General features: G+C 39.0%; 1 protein-coding gene across 1 annotated transcript in view; it reads right to left on the reverse strand.

Moving 5' to 3' along the window:
• The window catches only part of ATP8A2 (ATPase phospholipid transporting 8A2), a 361217-nt gene that overhangs the window by 180053 nt on the left and 159538 nt on the right, over positions 1 to 21626 (reverse strand). Inside the window, exon 25 of the mRNA XM_032219218.1 lies at positions 4362 to 4545. Within this exon, the coding sequence (XP_032075109.1) occupies positions 4362 to 4545 (184 nt within the window). The remainder of the gene's footprint in view (positions 1 to 4361; positions 4546 to 21626) is intronic.

Genomic DNA, 21626 nt, shown 5'->3' on the forward strand with positions numbered 1-21626 from the left:
AGTTCTCTGAGAGCCCACCTGCACCTTTTCCTATTAGAACATTCCAGAAACAAACAAATATATAAATATACAAATAAACATAATCCAATTAGACATGGTGGTTGTGTTTGAACCTGTGAAATGGCATAAGTAGACCCAGTACCCCAGTAGACCCTGTGGAAAAATGCTAGGTAAATGAAGATGATTTGATTGTTTTTAAGAAGCAGAAAATATTCCTTGTGTTAAGAGCTGTGAGGGCACAGTGGTTAGAATGCAATATTGCAGACTGACTCTGCTCACAGTCTGGAGTTTGATCCTGACTGGCACAAGATTGACTTAGTCTTTCATCCTTCTGAGGTTGGGAAAATAAGATTGTTGGGGGCAATATTGTAATATGCTGACATTGCAAAAAGAGTGCTATAAAGCACTATGGGGTGAAATATAAGTCTGGGTGATATTGCTAAAAGAGCTAGATTTTGATAATGCTTAGAACATTTGGAAGGGTGGAAATCAGAGAATTATTTATTCATTTATTTAATATTAATTAGATTTATGTGCCTCCAATTTCATACAGAGGGGACTTTAGAATTATAGAGTTGAAAGGAGTGACTGAATCCAACTCTTATTCTTATTTATAACAGATGAATAGCTAACTTTTTTCACCATTTTCAGGTAACTGGTTCAAACTGCTGTTCATCTTTGGAAATTGTTTCCCCCCCTCCCCACTAACATTCCTAACAAATCAGTAACAATCTGCCAAAACAGAGAAGTCTACTTCCAAAGACTCAGAAATTTCCCATTTCCCTGTCTGTTTTAGAGAAAATAAAATAAAATAAGAAAAATTCTGCTCTCAATTAGTCAATTTGCTGCTGAATTTCTGCAGCATAGTCCCAGGATGCTAGTGATTGGCACAAATTGGGTCCCAGGGGTTGGGTGATGTTATATACTCTCTATGGGCTTCTATTTATTTACTTCTGCCTTATCGGCAATAACTCAGCAAAAATAATTTCGAAAGTTTTCTACCAGATTCCATACAAATGACCATTTCATTAACATTTCCTATGTTTTTTTGTTTTTTTTAACCATTCAGAGGCTTACTTTACTTCCAAGGAATCCTGAGTCGCATAGAAGCATTTTATTTCCCGTCTTTTCACCTTCACAATATTCCTGCACTGAGGATTAGATTTAATGACAATGATTTTGCTAAGGCAATGCAACAGACTTGGTACTGGGCAGGAATATGAACAGAGGTTCCCCAATACGAATCTAGCTTTTAATTTCCTTTACCTCTGGGCTCTCAAAGCATTGTTCCTCATTCTGAAGGAAACTTTGGAACGAAAAGCACTCCAAAAAATTTCCAAGGATTATAACACACCAAATAATTTAAGATCAACCAAGAGATCATGAGTTCTAATCCCATTGCCAGCATGAAAAAGCAGCTGGGTGATTTTGGGCCAGTAATAAGAGAGAGACTGACTTTGGGCCAGTTTCTCTCTCTCTCTTATTTATAAACAATAATAAAAGTCAGATAAAAAATAAATATTTGTAGAGTAACTCTGCCAGAGTTTAAGAGGAAATAAGATCCAAAAAGAAGAATATACTCTAAAGAAATTCCTGCACACATTTTCTGAGAGGAAGAAAAATGATCCCACTAAAACAGCATTCCATTTTTATATACTGTATAACTAGGTATATATCCCACATATTTCCATACAAAAATACAGATTGTTGTGGTTCTGTGTCTAGAAAGGGACCAGTGAGATTCATTCTGAATCAGAAACAATGGTGCTTGTCACCTTGCAGCATCATTCAACATCTGGTCAGACCGCAAGGTGGCGGTCAGCCAGAGTTTGCCTCAGGCATCCCAACGACTGCCAACACCTATTACATCAGTGAAATGCAGGATGTGAGAAGCAGATCAAAGCAAATACTGTAGCCTCTTCTTCAAGAAACTACATGACTACTCACAAATTTAGAATTTCTATCAGCAGTTCAATAATAAAGGTGATCCTTGAATTAATTAATTCCACCTTTTGAAAACAATAAAATTTACACCCAAGATTTGAACTGCCTCAAAAATGTCTCTATTTGGTTTTGGGAGTCTGAAAAAAAAAATAAGTCATTGCATTGTATTATAATGAAGATGAGAGATATGTCCAGAAGGGGGTTGTCTCTGCACCATATACTGTACTTTAAACTTTCTTAAAAATAATAAGAACTCTTACATATTTCAAATCTTTGTGTGTGAGATATTATTTGTTTAAAAGAAATAAATATTCCTAGATATATTAGCATTTAGATTTGGAATCTGTAGTCCTCTTATTGGAGGAATAGGTTAGGACTCATCAAAATCAGATGAGAATCCTGGTATCTTCTCAAAGAAGAACAGGACAATGGGACCTCCAAGGCTAACTGTACCTTGGCAGTAACTTTGAAAAGTCTTTGCACCCCTAAGAACAGAACAGACAATAGGAGAGAAAAATAGCTTCAGGCTGTTGTCAAAAATGTCTGATTAGACTTATATCTGTCTTGGAGGAGAAGGAAAAAGGAAGAAGTTAATCTTGAAGCCTAAACTGAAACAATATCTTGGCTTCTCTGGAACTCCAACCTTAAGACCTATGATATTTATTCCTAGGTTTTCTTGAGACAGAAGGCTAACTCTTGTACTAGAATAAGCATTGCCTTCCATAATGACTACATTTCCTTCACACTATTGGATAGGTTTTCAAGAAACCAATAATGTGCTCCTTTGAAAGATATCTTGGAAATGTTTAAGTATCACTTTAATTCAGTTTGGTGCCCTTAAAACAACCAGGATTATAGCTCCCAAAGTTCACATTGGACTCTGCCTGAAATCCCAAGAACGCTGCTTTAATTAATATTGACACATCTTGTTTCTTGTTTTCAAACCAAATTCCCTTCGAGATGATGTATCAGTCAGGAAAAAGGATACACCAAAACCAGATTCCTATCTACCTAACTATTGTTGGGTCTGGAGACTGGCTGGGAGGCTGTTTGTTTTGTTTTGTTTTTAAATTTGCATTCCATCAGTTTTAATCGGCACTGCAAACATGAAAAAAATATAGAAGTGGGAGTTTAATATTATCTAGGAGGCCACACACTGAAGCAACATAAACTGATCTTGATTTACTTCTAACAGCCATTCCTTCAGTCCCAGAGATTTAAAAAAAGGTGATGGAGGGGCCTTTCACTGATAACCTCTCGATAAATGCCAAGGGATTGATAAGGACTCCCATATAACTATGTTTCCCTTATCATACTGTGCCTTTTGGAATCCTAAAATCATAACTGTAGTAAGTACTAATAGAGGCTGAATTGGGGCTTGGATAATGCTTACCACCACTGCTTAATTGTTTAAAATCTTAGCCTGTATGTTTCGCTTTGGAAGGCAAGGATGCTGTAATTAATCATTATTAAATAATAAACTTTACAGTGAATAATGAAAGTTAAACTCTACAGCTCTGAACGCTGGATATGATGGCTTTGTTTGAGCATATGGTTATTATAATTATCCTCATTCAGGTATCTCTATATAATAAGTTTAAAGTGCTGCACGGTGGTGGGATTCAATTTTGTTTACTACTGGTTCTGTGGGCGTGGCTTGGTGGGCATGGCAGGGGATGGATACTGTAAAATCTCCATTTCCTCCCGATCAGCTGGGACTCGGGAGGCAGAGGATAGATGGGGGCAGGGCCAGTCAGAGGTGGTATTTATTTGTTCTCTGAACTACTCAAAATTTCTGTTACTGGTTCTCCAGAACCTGATCATAACCTGCTGAATACCACCTCTGTTGCTGCATCATAAAATCTTATGCACCCTCAAAGGATTTCAAAATCAGGACAACTGTCCTGTCAGTGATTCGTGCCCACCTCTGAAACCTATCACTGATCACTCCTGACCAGAAGTAGGAAGCTAAAGAATATTAAACTTCTTTCACAGCATTTCCTTAGATTACTTAAATAAAAGGGAGTGATAGTACAGATTATCAACAAATGTCTATTGCAGGAATAAAAATAAAAGGGAGGAGGAGGAGGAGGAGGAGGAGGAGGGGGAAGAAGAAGATATTTTAACAGCTGCAATGTTTGAGTCATCTTCTAGACTACTAGAAATATGGTCGAAACACAATGATGGGGGAAAAGAAACCTCAGCATTTAGGATGAAATGGCTCCTGGCCCAGTACAATGGAAGGTATTGCACACACATTTACAAGTTCTCTGCATTAAGTCAGCATCCTCAAAGAAAAGGGGGTGGGGGGAGGACATTTGCTTGGCTTCCAGATCAGCAGTGAAGTATTTATGCTGTCTGTGCAGCCAACACCCTTTCAACAGGAAACAGCAGCTGTTTCTTTGTAGGCATCTAACCTGTGCTATTGCATAATCAGAAGAGTTGGTTGCCTGCATGCCTTCATTGCCACTGATCCCCACTCCAACATGAGCCGTCTGGATCATTCCAACATCGTTGGCACCATCCCCAATGGCCAGAGTGATGGCATTCACATGTTTCTTTACCATGTCTACTATTTCTGACTTCTGCAGAGGAGACACCCTAGGGGAAGAAGAAAACAAATCTGTCAGTTTCCAAACTATGTGTGACTTTTAAAGAGAGAGCTGCAGATGCAAAAAAAAAAAAAAAGAAAGAAAGAAAGAAAAAAGGCAATCACTGGAAAATTTCCTGCTCCAATATTTCAGATTTTAGAGAGCATGCCAAATCCTCCTTTTCTTCAAATCCACTGTGGATGTAAGACTCATCAAGAATAGTAGGCTAAAAATGTTTTGATTACCAAAAAAACATTTTTCCAATTCTTATACCATATGATGTGTTGGGATATCAACTTTCATAATTCCATCTTTTACTAGCTGGCAGATTACAGGGATTGAAGGCCAAGACAATTAGAGGGCATCGGATCAGGAAAAGGTATAAGACTAGTATTGAAATTGTTGCTGTATTGAAAGAATTTTGTCCTTATTCACAAACGTAGTTCATAGACATTTCCTGTTAAAGTGCTCCACAGAGCTCCTGGAATTACTGCCAACAATCAGGTTGTTTGGAGGGGACGGTGCACAGATCTATCTGAAGAAATTAGGTTTCCTGTTTTAAGCTTCTTGTCTTTATATTATCTCTACAATGCAACTGGACTCAAGAAGACAGAACATAGGAAACTGTTTTAGACATTTTCAATTGCTTAGTTCAATATTGTCTACTGCAGTGATGGCTAAACTTTTTGTCATCACATGCTGAAAATGCACAGGCGTGCTCAACAACGCGTGTGTGCCAGTGGTGGGTTCCGGATCCTGTTCCAACCGGTACAGTTGGAACAAGCCCGGCATCGCCCACATGGATGCAAGCGGCGCGCATGTGCATCATACCTGCCTGTGATGTCTCTGCAAGCCTCCGCGATGCTCCACCTGCTCGGCAGAGCATCGTGCAGGCCCCATATGCGCCATGCATGTGCATGGAAGCACCAAAGGCTTAAAGGACAGGTAAGGAGCTCAGGCGGGTGGGTGGGCCCTCCGGAGCACTGTACTGAAATGGGGCGTACCACCTGCAACCCATCACTGGTGTGTGCGGTGCCCACACTTACAATGCAATGCACACATGATATCCCACTGTGCATTACACCCCCTTCACATGTACGTGTGACCCCCCCATACCCCTTTTTGGGCCTAGCAGGTCTCCCTAAAGGCTCCTGAGACCAAAAACAGGCCATGGGGAGGCGCTGCCCCCCCCATGCTTCCCCCACCCCCCACACATGTGGACATGCCCCCACCTCCCGCATGCACACATGTTTTCTGCATGTGTCTTCCCCCCGCCCATGTATGGCAGCGACCGGAAAATCAACTGGCAGCAGGGACACAAGCATGTGCGGTGGAGTTGAACTGAGGTTATGCCTCGCATGCCCGCAGAGAGTGCTCCATGTGCCACCTATGATATGCGTTTCATAGGTTCACCATCACGGATCTACTGTATCAATGTCTCCCCAGAGACTCAGTCAAAAGTATTTCCCATCATTTGCTATGAGAGCCTCCCAAAAACAAACAAAAGCCAAAAATACCAGACTGAGTAACCTAGGAAAAAACTATACAATTGGTTTCAAAAGAAATGGAGATACTCTTTCATCTAGTTCATAACTATTTGTGAAACCAATACCCACAAGATGTAGTGATGTCTACTAAATTGAATAGCTTTTAAAAGGGAGAGGTTAAAGATATTCTTGGAGAATGGAATTCTTACTATTGGCTATCTGTGACAATTATATATTACCTCTATTAACAGTAATATCAGCTTTAACCAACTTTAGTGAGAAGGTATTGTGCGTTTGTGTCCTGCATGTGAGTTTCTCTTGGCAACTCACTGACCACTATGAGACTAGAACATTGACTGAAGGGACCTTTCAATCAGATCGAGAATAGGAAAAAAAGGAAAAAAAGATCTTTTTTTTAAAAAAAGACGACTTTCAACTTACAAAGTATATGTTCTCCTACTAAGCAACGAAGTATAGGTGTCAGCTCAGCAAGGTAGACCAGACCAGACCAAACCAATGCCATATAGGTCAGAACTATTTTATTGTAACAACCATAGTAACACTACCTTGTAAATATGAATGTGCTTCCTTCTCTCTCCCTTTATCTTCATGTGAACTAGGGAGAAGTTAATCTGGGATGCTTTCTCAAGTTATTTTCTTGGCCCAGGCTCAGTCCCACTTATAGTATCCGACCATCATCATGATAGCAGTTCATTTTCCTGTCCTTCAAGGCCACCCCATCCCTTTAATAACAGGTTCTATTAATAAGCTACATTGACCAAGCATGGGATACCTGATAATCAGAGGACAGGCTACTGAAAGGAGCCATTGAATCTTCAAATAATTGAATCATTGCATTTGGTACGCAAAAAGAGACTATAATTCAATTATTTGAATTAATAATGCAATTTAGATCCACTTGTAATCTACAAACTTTTTTCAAGCTAATATTAATAATATTGCTAATATTAGTCCTACTGCCTGCAGCATTCATTTGCTTTATTTTTCCTCCTCCATATCTTTTTAGAACTCATAGCTGCAAAGATATACCATAATTATATAGAGATAAAGAAATAGATTTATGTTGCCTTGAGTTATACAAAATAAACGCAAAATATAAATCAAATAAATAAATGCAGACATAATAAATCTAGTTATAGATATATACAAGGTGACAACATTGACCAATCTCTTTACAAATTAGAAGAGTTTCCTCTTATCTGGGGCACATTGCTGAACTACTCCAGAGTTTTAAATCCCCATTTAGTTGAGACCCTGTCTAAAAATTGTACTTTATGAGCTGCAATCAGGAATGAAAACAGACTGTAGTTCTGGCAGTATTTTACATTATCAGAAGAACATCAGTCTTAGAATTGAACATGAATGAAACTCAACATCACCTATGTTTCAATGAGATTATTCACAGGTAAGCAATTTATTTTAGTACTATAGTAAAGTAAATCAACGCTGTAATCTTTCAAGTAAAAAAGATTTAACAGTCTACTCTATGAGAATGTTTTGTCCAAAGATACTTGGACTAAATTAGTTAATTTTCCTTTTTAGTCAAAGTTTCCTAATGCTTAGTCTTTTGAATAAAAACTTTCCCAAAAATAAAAGTTAGCACATGAAGACTAATGATAGAATTTCCCAAGTAATTAAATCTACAAACAAAGCACTGTGGGAAACTATTCTTTGATAACGTGAAAATTAAACAGATTTACAAGTTTAAGCCAACTTCCCCCAATTTGATGCTCACAATAATTGAGAAAACATAGCCTTTCCTTATCTGGTTTTCCCCAGAGACTGGACAACTGCCATAAGTGCTATGAAGTTTAAAAAGAACTCTGCCACTGGCTTGTTCAGAATGGGACTGAGAATTTCAAATGGGGAAGGTGATGTAATGTAATGTCATCTTCCTTAGGGATAAGAATGATAATTAAAGAACTGAAAGGAAGAATAAGAATATATGGATAGTTTTCATAACAAAGGCATGACAATAGGATTTTCAAATAATGTTCTTGGGCCCTCACATTTTTAATGTGTTGATAAGAAACACTGTCTACAGTTGAGAGTCAGCAGGATTCCTGATTTTACCAAATACTTTAGCAAGGTTAAAACAAATAATGTCAATAAAGGAGATTCCAAAGAAATTCTCCTAATAAGAAAGATGAGTAATTGAATACAAGCAAATGTGGAACAAAATGCCTCAGGACCAAAACAATGATACAGTCTGCAGATAACTGACTAGAGAAGAAAACTTAGGTTATAATGTTTAGATTGGCCTAGTGTGCTAAGCACAAACTCCACATCTAGAAGAATTCGGAAGAGGTTAAATGTTTTAAAGAAGTTAAAACTTAATTCTCAATCTCATGACTTTAAGGGTTTTTTTTTAAAACATGTAGACACTTCTAGAAAGTTTGCAAGTAAATTTCTAAATGCCAAAAAAAACAAGTGATCAACTTGGTCGCTGTGCAACTTCAACTTCCCAGGTCGCTAGGAAAGGTACATCCGTTTTCTACAGTAGTCTGTTGAGTGAGTGAGTTCACAAGTCCGACCAGTAGATCAGGCATGTCCTAGGCCGCGGGTGATCGAAGGTCAGACACACTATGAAATAAAGAAAATCTTAGACTGCATATGGATCAGTTGGAATATTTAGTGTACTGGAAGGGATACCCTCTTTCGGAGGCTACCTGGGTGAAGAGTTGGAAAGTAAATGCAGATAGACTAGTAAAGCAGAAATGTTCCTCCAATTGAGGGGGGTAGTCTGTCAGGCCTGAATCTGACTGAGTGGTGGCCAGATGCTTCCAGGTGGGGGATTTGTTTCTCTCATGGGTTATTCTCACATGAATTGAGGTTGACACATTTTGGAGCTGAAGAGGGAAAGCAGAGGTGGATGGAGTCTTCAGCCAAAACAACATAATTAGCCTATGAGTCAGATACATTCCAAGGGGCGGCTGGCTAGAGGAGGAGGAGAGAAGTCACCAAGCAACCAGCCCTTATCCCGATTGGACAGTGTGACATATGGCTTTGGAAAAATGAAAAAAAAAAGTGGGGTGGAAAGAGCGGGAACCTTTAATACTGGCTTTCCACCAGTTTGTGCCAAGATGATGTATCTAAATAAATCTGTTCTTTGAGGAAATGGAATGCCTCAGATTTTGGTTTGTGAAGGGTGCATTAATTGGAACCCGACAAGGGATTTGAGAGTTGGCTGTTTTACGTTGCTATTGGTGCAGGTAGAAGGCTCAGAAATGAATGACTATGGAGATTTTCAGTCATCCAGGTCATGGTTGTCCCAGACAACTGGATTTGTTTTTTCTTGAAGACATTTCACTTCTCATTCAAGAAGCTTCTTGGTGCTAATTTGATACCTTGCATCGTTGCAAGCTTTTGTTAAGGGATACGAAGTCCTCTGTGGGCCTTCCTTCTGAAGAAGCTTCTTGGATGAAAAGTAAAATGTCTTCAAGGAAAAACAAAGTCCAGTTTTGAAAAAGCACCTTTGGGACCTCAGAAATGAAGGTGGACTTCTTAGAAATAAGGGGAAATAGGCAGAGTGCATCTATTTGGGGTGGGATATCTTAATGCAGATCAAATTTGTGTCTTTTTTCATTTGAAATACAAGGATACAGTTGTTTTGTTTGTCTGCTTGCTTGTCTTTTAGTAGAAAGTAGATGAATGATATAAATGTTAGGATTTTTATTCTATAGTGTTCATTTTGTGAGCTTTACCTTTTAGCTAATGGAAGAATTGAATTGTTTAAGAACATGTTTATTACGGCATTTATTCTGGTTCTTTTATGTTACTGGAAGGTAGGTGGGAAGTTACACTGGTTACTGTGCTTGGAGAGGAGTGATAGATTTAAAAAGAATACCCTGCATCCATCCTTTTGCTTGCTTGCTTTTAAGATAAAGATGTGCCTCTATCACCAGAAAGATATGTTAGGCTAAACACATTAATACATCTGGAAAATGTGTAAGGAGATGGGAGGAGAGCATCTTCCAGAGGAGAAAAAGTGAGGCCTGGTTTTTCTTCTAACTGAAAAGGATACGTGTGGTATTTCCAAAAATAGAAGGATAACTTATCAATAAAGGAGAATGTTTGTAGCTCAGGGTTGAAATGAGGGGTCCTTGGTGCTCTCTGAGCGTGGTTGTTTGGTAATGTTTCATTACCAAAACTAGGTAACATTATCAGTGCTAGACAAGCTAAGAGAGCACTAAGGACCTCTCAGAAGAATACCTTATACTAGAACGGGGTAGTTAACCTTTTTATACCTACTGCCCACTTTTGTATCTCTGTTAGTAGTAAAATTTTCTAACCACCCCCCAGTTCCACAGTAATAGTAATTTATAAAGTAGGGAAGTAACTTTACTTTATAAAATTTATAAGGGTTACAGCAAACCCCTACCGCCCACCATGAAAGCTGGAACGCCCACTAGTGGGCGGTAGGGACCAGGTTAACTACCACTGTACTAGAATATTCTTGACATGACTCAACTTAACATTAACTGGCCGATATTTGAAATTGAAACAATGATTGTAAAATGTATCCTCTAAAAATGGCATTGACTGTGAGAAGCCCTCCCCCAACACCCTTCAACCATTATTCAGACTCCATAAAAACTATTCCTTTACATCTTCTTCACCTCAAGTGGAGAAAACAAGTGCCTGAATCCAGTTTCTTGTGTGATATACATACCAGTACCTTCTTTGGTAAAAACATATTATGATGTCCCTCTCTCCTGCCCACAAACCCATTAAATAGAAAATGGAATATATTATGGGAAATTGTGCTTTATACAAATGCTTTTTTTATATTCATTTTTGTTTGCAACAGGAATTAAAATTATGTATTTAAATGTCTTTAGCACTAAATGGTTTTAACATTTAATGTTTACTTCCTTGTAAGCTTTTGTTAAGGCACACAAAGCCCTCTGTGAGCTTTCCTTCTTTGAAAGTAACATTTATTTATTACAGGTTACCATTACTAATATTTAAAGCAATATACCTAAGTATTTAAATAATAGCTCCCCTCCCAATCCCACAAAGGCAAGACAAATGGCAAAAATTGTAATGTTCAAGAGAAAAGACTATGAATGATGCTATACTTTCCTACCAAGTGGTGGCCACTTTAATTTCAGGCCACAGATTTTTTAAAAAAAAGTTGCACAAAATTGTCCAGTGACAAGGTAGGAAAACCAACCTTAAATTTATTTCGTGTCTTTGGGTTCTATGGGCTGTCTTTAATGGTTGCAGACAGATTCCATTTATCACAAAAGCCTCAAATTGTGACACAAATGGAAGCTAGCAGAATAAATAACATAGCTGTATCTCTTTTACATTTCTAACGACCTCAATCAATATGACAACCATATCAAGATGCTTAATTGCAGTGGCTTTCCTTTTGATCAGACCACCGTATGCCATTTTTAAAATTCAATTATATCTAATGTAAACATTTTTAAGGACAGAGAATTGCCTTGCAAAATTCAGAGAGGCATGTGAAAAGCAAAGGATAATGACTTGCTGGCTCAAGTATTTGTTTGGGAAATATAAATTAGTTCAGGTCTGGTTTATTTATTATTAAATTCCAACTCATGTCTTAATACATTGCAGGTATTCAACTGCCTGAGACAGAACATTCTCAGAAGCTAAAAATTCATTCCTCTCTGAAGAACTGCAAGGTTTGGTTGTTTTGAAAAGCCATATCTCCTAGACATAATGTAATTATTAACAGAAGGAAAATATGTCAAAAATATAGAAGTCTCCTCTAAAATATAAACTGCAGAATTTTGACCTTCCAATTGCAGAGATCAACTGTACTGTTAAGATCATAATATTTTCCAAAAACTAAACTAAATTTGACGGGGAGGAACTCACCAATTAGGATACCTAGCAATGCTTTAAAATAAATATTGGTGTATTGAAAATATATAACATTTCTTTCTTCAAAAAGAGAAATACCATTTTCTCCATATCACCCCCAATTTTATCATTACATTAGGCTGAGAGACAATGAAATTCAGAGCTGGTTGGGAATTTAAACTCAGCCTCTGGTTTATAATAATAGTTTTGCCCTCACAAGCTAAGGTAAAAACTCAGAGTGCAAGCAAAGCAAAAACTTCTGGTGGATAACTAGATGTCTCTTGGAAGGTTACAAGCACCTACAACAACTACTATGCTATACTACTAGTATTTTTCAAACAACTCGCATTAAAACCACCACCATGGATTCTGGAAATAGTCAGCAGGGTTCATAGTGAATGAGGACTTCATTGACCATGAGTCTTTTCAAAGGCAAACTATAAGTTACAACCATCTGAAATTCTAATTGCATTTTGCCTATAATATATCACATGCACTGTAGTCATATGATTGCATTTTTCTTACTCAAAAAAACAAAAGCTTAGGAACGGATACCATGTCTAGGCAAGAAGATAAGGGGGCTGGAACCTTTTTTCCTCCTTTCTGCTGTGGTTTTAGAAGCAAAACACAATCCTGCAATTTTCACAGGGGAAAATATAAGTGAGAGATGCCCTACTTGCTGAATTATAACCCCAATCAGAATTCCCCCGAGCTTTAGCATTAAAAAGGATTTTTAATATACATAGATTTGTGGGCATTGCTATAATTTGCGGGAACAAATTGCATAGTTTCGCTACGCACCGCTGAGTGAATTTTAAGAAAAACTTTGTTTTACTGTGTTGAATTTCTCACCGTACCTATTACTACATGACTGAGAAAGACAAGAAAAAGAAACCTCCTTATCTGGGATTCTGGGAGTTCTGACATAGGGACTTCAGAAATGGAGCACCATATCTGGGGAGGTTAATATGCTCATGTGTGCTCTATATATGATACATACAACAGTATAAAAACATAATGGATTAAGAAGATTAAAACGCAAGCAAACAATTTTGCAGAATGCCAACACATTTTCTGATTCCCCCAAACAATTTTCAAATATGAGAGCGATGGTCAAAAGAAAGTAATTTATGGCAGATATTGGCATCAGTATTTTTCCCTTCCTGAGGTTCTAAATAACAGCACATCCTCAAAAAAGTTGAAGCAAAGGAAGAACAACACAAAATACTAGATGTGGAATCCTAATAGGCTGTCATCTATTCTAAGTTGTTAGGTTGTCTTTCCAAACTATTAACAGTTTACTCATTTTGCTCTCACACCATATTCTAAGTCATCCTTCCCTAGCTTAATTTCTGTATGTTTTGTGGAGCTCTATAGAAACTAGAAGGATTCAACAACAAACAAGTCTAACAATATAAACAAATGAAGCCTGGCTAGGAAATTGTGGAATCCAGTTGATTTTATTATACGGGGCGAAATGTAGAAACCTCTTGTAGCCACTAGTAGTAAGGAGACTAGGAAGAATTCCAGAAGTTATATTCTACATGCTTTCCTTAATTTGTTATTCAGACCCCACAAAACGTAGGAAAGAACTTTGCAAGGGAGTTACCATTCTATTTATCTATCTTCAGGATATCTAAAAACAGGACAGAAGTGGATCAAATCTGAAGTGAGAGGAAAAGCTAACAGAGGGAAATGTCAACTCTGGTTGACTCTGAACAGCGGGCGTAGAGGGGAAAATATTGAAAACATTTTCCTCAATGCATCTCCTATGGGGAGTCAACTGGACATTGGCACAGAATGTTGCTGATCCTTCCATACTAAGTCTGCTTTCTTTTTATTCTTTCCCTCCTCCTTCCTCCTGGTAACATGACCCAGAGTAGACTCACTTATTAAAAGCCTTGGGAGGAATTTTGTGCATGCTTTCCCTACTTTCTTAATGGTGGCACATGGAGAAGTTGCTGAATCCCATGCCATGCTGTGCCACTTTCATTAGTCACGATCATTCTTTTCCAATGTCTCAGTTGACAAGACTCCGAAGCTCTTTTGACAATTTTTGTGGCAGACAAATTAAGTCCCATTGGTGCTATTAAAGGGGAAAGGGGATTGTCAGGATACAATTTTAAGAAACTAATCTTTTCCTGCAGGCAGAGAGACGGACATTGCCTGGAGGACCCCCGTTTCCCAATGAGAAGCATGCTTTGAAAAGTTTTGACAGCCAGCATGGTAATAAGCCAATTTCTATTGATGTATTCTCTTCAAAAGTGAACTCTAGGTGGGCAGTAAGAAGACAGCATTCAGTGCCAGTTTCTACCGAAAGGAAATGTTGCCCATTCAGTGCTAGGACAAAGTTGATACTACACCCATGCATCAAAAACTATTTCATCTAAACTATCATCAATGTAATTTATAGAGCCAATATATCAACCATGATAACACTAATTCAAAAGAAGAACAGAAGGAAACAGAAGGAGCTCAGCCATATGAACCAGCTTCTTATAAACAGATAAAAGACAGTAGAAATTTCATTGACTAAATAATACCAAGCCAAAAAGAATGCTTGCAATTTGAACTTCCTTTTTTTCCCCTTTCTTTTTCTCCCCCCTACTCCAATCATGACTGACTTTATAAATCTTCCCCAAAACAAAAAATTAACAGAATAAATAAAACATCCTGTAATAAAGTAATGAATATATTATCTTTATAGTTACTGAAAGGATGCAGTGGTTCAGTGGCTAAGGCACTGAGCTTATTGATCAGAAAGGTTGGCAGTTCAGCGGTTCTAATCCTTAGCACCGCGTAACAGAGTGAGCTCCTGTTACTTGTTCCAGTTTCTGCCAATCTAGCAGTTCGAAAGCATGTAAAAATGCAAGTAGAAAAATAGGGACCACCTATGCTGGGAAGGTAACAGCTTTTCATGTGCCTTCGGTGTTTAGTCATGCCAGCCACATGACCACGGAGATGTCTTCGGGCAGCGCTGACTCTTCGTCCTTGAAATGGGGATGGCACTGCCCCCTAGAGTCAGGAACGACTATGTGTGAGGGGAACCTTTACCTTTATAGTTACTGACAATTTGGCCGCTGGGCTGCCTGAAAATTCAGAGTTTACTTCCTTTCATTTATTCACTAGATTTGTAGCTTGCACAATTTCACCACAATTTTGCCCAACAGCTGATTAGATTGAAAACTGGTAGAGTTTAAGTGCAAGGAAGCACTTAGCACCTATGAGGCAATGTGTGAGATTTCAAGTTAAAATATCAATCCTAAATCTTGAAACAATTTCACAATTGCATTCAAAGGATGGTATATTCCTCCCAGGGCATATTACTACATTTATATTCCCAAGAAGTTGAAAAATGGAAACAAACTTATATTGACCTAGGATTGACTCTGAGCCTTTCAGTGTTTAATCCTATACAGTTTTAAAACTTGAGACCCAGATAACTGAATGAACATCTCCTTCCTATGACTTAGCTGAATTTTTACATCTGAGTAGAAAGAGAGAATTGCATTGTTCTTATGCTGTGAGATCGAAGTATTAATTCAAGTGGTGATGTCAGATGAATTTTTCTCTGGGGTTCTGTATTGACTTTGGAATGCCCTCCCGGTGGCTAATTTTCTTGACTTCTCACCACTTGTTTAAGGCCATCTGATTGCACAGGTATTTTGGAATTAATATACCAGACTGGAATTTGTCTGTTTGTTCTCTTCAGTCAATTCATTGGTTTTATAGTTGGCTTTTTCATTTTTAGGATATACTTACAACGGAGGGACGGGCATAAACAGAAATAAACAAATACAGGCACTATATTTGTGTTGGGTTGGTGTTTTATGGGATTTTTTATGTTGTTTATTTAAAAGTTGTAAGTCTACTGGAGTCAGTTTCATTTTTCAAATGCTACATATCACCTCTTTCGATTTTACTAAAGTTTCAGACCTGCTTACTTTACACTTTATGGTTATTTTAGTTTAATCGCCTGGAACCATAACTCAGCTGCAGAGTGCATGTCTTGAGTTCAGAAAGCCTTAGTTTCCAGCTTTACGCGTATAGTTAATAATATAGTTAATAGAAGAAGTGATGGAAGTTTCCTTGAGAACCTAGAGAACATGTGCCAATCAAAATTGATTGGTGGGAGATCAAACTGGAAGGGAGACATATTTTGTGACCACGGCATAAAAATCATAGATGAGCAAAAGGGGAAAGTTGGCAGGGGAAGAGCATGACAGCAATGGTGGAAAATACACGTTTTAATAAATTAAATACATTAATACATACAATAATTCATTCTGCTGTGGAAATAATGAAAAAAAGTTTGAAGGCATATCACATTATCGTCAAGGGATGCCCACGATTTTTCAGATACAGGATTCACTGCCTTTTAGAGGCATACTTGGAGAACATGTTTCATAAAGTAGTGGGTAAAGGTAAATCAAAATACAATTTTCATTTCCTTTATGCCTAATAACAAACACAGTTAACTTGTTTCCATTCCTGCTATGTATACTTGACCATTTTCTTCTTCTGCCACATTCCCATTTGTTAATGACTTTTGGAACTTTCCGGTGACTACGTTCAGTTCTTCTGAGTGCTGCATGGAATTGTGGTGTGTATTTCTTGTCTTTGGTCACTCCTTCCCTGATACGCATTAAGTAAAGGGAAACAAATTTGTCATCCCATAAGACAGGGATGCCAAACTAAATTTCATTGAGGGCAACATCAGGGTTGCATTTGACCTCGAAGGAGTGGGGGTGGCCAGCTCGACATCACTCAAGTTGGGGGCACCTGTGGTGACCAAGTGCTAAGACAGGACTTCCCGGAGACCCTCCCTCACTTTCATTATAATCTCCTTCCTTCCTTCCCTCCCTCCTTCCTTTCTTCCTTCCTCTTCTTTTTCCTTCCCTCTTCATCCTTCTTTCTTCTTCCTTCCCCTCTTTCCTTATTCCTTATTTTTGCTTCCTTGCTCTCTTCCCATTTCCCCTTCTTTTTCTTTGTTTTTCCTCTTCCCATTTTTCCTTTCCTGTCCCTTCTTACATTTTTCCTTTTGTTTGTTTTTAGTCTGCCAGTGAAAACTGGGCATGGTGGGGCCACCTGCGCCCACCCAGCTCTTGTTTTAGCTGGCAGGGGCACCGCAGACCGGTGTCCTTTGCTGTTTCCAGGATAGCCCTGTGGATCAGATCTCACAATAAGCACCTCACGGGCAAATTCCAGCCCACGGGCCTTGAGTATGACACCTCTGCCATAAGACAATTTAGCGGTGAATGAAAAAGGGTTTGAGAATCACAATGGACCTGCAAGCCTTGGAGCCGTCCTCATAGGTCAGTGATGGCTAACCTTTTTGTCATCACGTTCCGAAAGCATGTGCCCGTGCACAACAGCACCCATAATGCAATGCATGCGTGACACCCTCCCGACCGCCCCATCCCCCCCTGCCCCCGCATAACCCCCGTGACCCATTTTTGGGCCTAGTAGGCCTCCCTGCAGCTTCTTGGGAGCATACACGGGCCACAGGAGGGGGGGCTGCAACCCCGTGCTCCCCCTGCCCCCACGGATACATGTGTGATCCCCAGCGCATATATGTGTTGCATGCATGACCCCCACAACCCATTTTGGGCCTAGTAGATCTTCCTAAAGCCTCCTGGGAGCATACACAGGCCACAGGGGGAGGCGCTGCACCCCTGTGCTCCCCCACCCCCACGCATACATAGTGGAGCTGAGCCAGGGCAATGACCTGTGTCTGCAGAGAGGGCTCTGCGTGTCACCAGTTCGCCATTACAGTCCTAGGTAGACAAACTATCAGACCATTACCAATAAGTTTCCTAGGCTCCTACTGGAGATGGATCGAGGAGCATTCTGAAGGAAAGAAATTATGTACAAATTGCCTGGCATTGTTCTCTGGTGGCAAGGCTTTGAGAATGTATTCCAGCCCAAGTTGATTAGGTAATTGGCACTGAAATTGTTTCTATAGCTTGCCATTCCCTCCTTAATGTCAACTTGTACTTTAGCACTTTCTCTCAGGGGAGCCTTAATCAGGAATTACATTTGGCAGACTTACACAGAGTATTGTGACAGGGTAATTAGACATTTGTCATAGTTTCAATTTTTATCTTAACAGCTGTTTGTAAAAACAAATGCAGTATTATTGTTGTAATCACTCATCTCCTGAGCCAAAAGCAACTCTGAAAAAAAGAGAGCAGATATACAGGCTCCCAGACATCCTATGGGTTGGATCCTGCAGAAAGACACATTTTGTACCTGACTCTTGAAAAGAATTGAAGAGGGACCCTCTAAGGATCGAGGCATCCATATTTCTTATAGGGAGATGTTTGCATAGGCCCTTAAACGATTACACGATCCCTGTTTTCACAACCTCCCACTGAAGAACTCCGCTCCCATCTCAAGTGCAGATAAATGTTTGGTGCCAGGGATATCAACCAAGCTTTGTAATGTTTCTGTCAACTGAGCAATTAATTGTTTTGAAGGGAAGAGCTACGATTGAACAGAAAAGGGAAAAATCTTAAAAACTGCTCTTCGGTTGAAACTGTTTCTCATTATGTTTAGATAATACAACTCCTTATTTGAGGTAGATCAGGAGCCATCAATCTTTTGAGCACTAGGGACCGGTTCTGTGGAGAAAGATTTTTCCACAGACCAGAGGAGGCATGGATTTGCATGCTACCTGCATACTGCAGATGGGGCTCTGCTTAGTTGCATGGACCAGTGTCGGTCCACGGAGCGAGGGCTAGGAACCCTTGAGATGGATTATCAAAGAAATAAATACACACATACAAAACAAAGACTTACAATCCCCACCGCATGTCCTACTATTCTACTTCACTATGGTGGGATGATATTCCTAGGAGGGATGAGATAAATACACAGATACGAAACAAAGACTTACAATCCCCACCGCATGTCCCACTATTCTACTTCACTATGGTGGCATGATATTCCTAGGAGGGATGAGATAAATACACAGATACGAAACAAAGACTTACAATCCCCACCGCATGTCCCACTATTCTACTTCACTATGGTGGGATGATATTCCTAGGAGGGATGAGATAAATACACAGATACGAAACAAAGACTTACAATCCCCACCGTATGTCCTACTATTCTACTTCACTATGGTGGGATGATATTCCTAGGAGGGATGAGATAAATACACAGATACGAAACAAAGACTTACAATCCCCACCGCATGTCCCACTATTCTACTTCACTATGGTGGCATGATATTCCTAGGAGGGATGAGATAAATACACAGATACGAAACAAAGACTTACAATCCCCACCGCATGTCCTACTATTCTACTTCACTATGGTGGGATGATATTCCTAGGAGGGATGAGATAAATACACACATACGAAACAAAGACTTACAATCCCCACCGCATGTCCCACTATTCTACTTCACTATGGTGGCATGATATTCCTAGGAGGGATGAGATAAATACACAGATACGAAACAAAGACTTACAATCCCCACCGTATGTCCTACTATTCTACTTCACTATGGTGGGATGATATTCCTAGGAGGGATGAGATAAATACACAGATACGAAACAAAGACTTACAATCCCCACCGCATGTCCCACTATTCTACTTCACTATGGTGGCATGATATTCCTAGGAGGGATGAGTGAAGAATGCTGGGAGTGCATGCCAAGACTATGGTCACCTAAAACATGAATGTCATCAGGCTGCCCTCCAAAACCAAGCAGGCACCAGCAATGTAGGGAGAGAGAAGTAACAATGGAAAAAGCATAATTTCTTAGGATTTCTGGACTTATGGACAGTCAACTAGAAAAGGCTGAAAAATGATTAATTACAGGTAGTCTTCGACTTACAACAGTTCACTTAGTGACCCTTACAACACGACTGAAAAAAGTAACATTATTATTTTTACCCTTTATGACCACTGCAGCACACACACCCCATAGTCATATGATTTACATTTCAATGCTTGACAACTAACTCACATTTATGACGGTTGCAGTGTCCTCTTTGGCAACCTTCTGTTGAGCCACGTCAACAGAGAAACCAGATTCATTTAACAACTATATTATTCATTTAAGAACTGCAGTGAAGAACGAATGTGGTGAGAAAAGTTGTAAAATGGGGCAAAACTCACTTAACAAATTTCTCACTCAGCAGCACAAATTCTGTCCTCAATTGTGGTCGTTAAGTTGAGGACTACTTGTATATATGCAACTGCAGTCAGGCTAATTATTGACTCAAAGATGGAAGAATACAGAAATACTCATGTAATGGAAGAACAGAATTTGAAGATAGTTTACAGAAATGGCTAAATTGTCTTGTTTAATTAAGGAGGGAACACCAATTCATTTGATAACAGATGGGAAACTCTTTATAGAGTTTTTTTCTAAAAAATTGATAAGACAGAATTGGTGATCTTGGAACGTATTGATTAAAAAGGTTTGTTTGTGGGAAGAAGGAAACCAGGATATGCAATTTTGGAAGGTGGAAATGGTAATTACTATGTCCACAACTGCTGCAAAGATAGAAAATTGCTTCTTTATATATTTTTCTTCTTTTGTTATCATTCAATTTTTCTTTTATTTTTCATGTTTGATTTCTTTTACTTCTTTTATGTTTCTTTTATAATATTTTCTTTTAATGAAAAATATGTTAAAAAAGAAAAGGCATCATTTCATACTGCAGAGGAGGAGGAGGCAATGATTAAAATGGCTTCATTTTTAAAAGTACATTCACATGGATGGTGCAACCTTCCTTGAAGTCTTGAAGCAGACCTAGCCTTCCTCCAGAAGGCTTTGCATGGATGCTTCAAAGGCTTTCCTTCAGGAAGGGTTGCTAGGCCCAAAATGGGGAGGGGGGTCACACGCATGTGTGGGGAGTGCGGGGGGCATGTGCGCAGGGTTGGGGGTGTGGGAGGTTACATGTGCATGTGCAGGGGGTGGAGGAGCAAGGGTGGTCACATGTGCATGCATAGGGGCAGGCGGGGGCATTGCATTATGGGTGTGGGCATGTGCGCTGTTGTGCATGCGCACACACTTTTGGCACCAATGGGAAAAAAGGTTAGCCATCACTTCCCTATACTATTTCAGACAAATGGTTATCCAATCTTTTCTTAAAAACTTCCAGTGTTGGAGCATTCACAACTTCTGGAAGCAAATTGTTCCACTGATTAATTGTTCTAACTGTCAGGAAATTTCTCCTTAGTTCTAAGTTGCTTCTCGCCTTGATTGGTTTCCACTCATTACTTCTTGTCCTATTTTGGGGGTGTCCCAGTTATCTCCCTTAGTTTAAATGCTTTCTAATAGCACAGAAACTCAATCATGGTGGGGTATAATATTTATTATACATTTATTTTACATAAAATACACCATCAGATGTGTGCTTCTATGTAGAAAGAAACTGTTTTTTCCCCATTTCATTAAGAGCTTTATTTAAAGCAATGTTTTACATTCTAATCTTTAATTTCCTCTGTTTCCGCCATTGCCAAGTTCATAGATAGCAGTTTCTGTCCTCAAAAATTGTAAGATATTCAGACCTCAGTTACAATAAGAACAGATCTTTCTATACAGCCCAGTAGGGACACATCTTAGGAAGTCAAAATATCATTTCTGCTGTAGAAGCACCCATCCATTTTATATTGCATGCTGTAATCATTAAATGGTCAATCTGGTGGATGATTTATGGTCTGAAAATGGCTCAAAGATTATTCCAGATTTGCAACAAGAATCAGTACTTATGGGACATA

The sequence above is a fragment of the Thamnophis elegans genome, chromosome 6 (assembly GCF_009769535.1).
Source record: "Thamnophis elegans isolate rThaEle1 chromosome 6, rThaEle1.pri, whole genome shotgun sequence".
Classification (NCBI taxonomy): domain Eukaryota; kingdom Metazoa; phylum Chordata; class Lepidosauria; order Squamata; family Colubridae; genus Thamnophis; species Thamnophis elegans.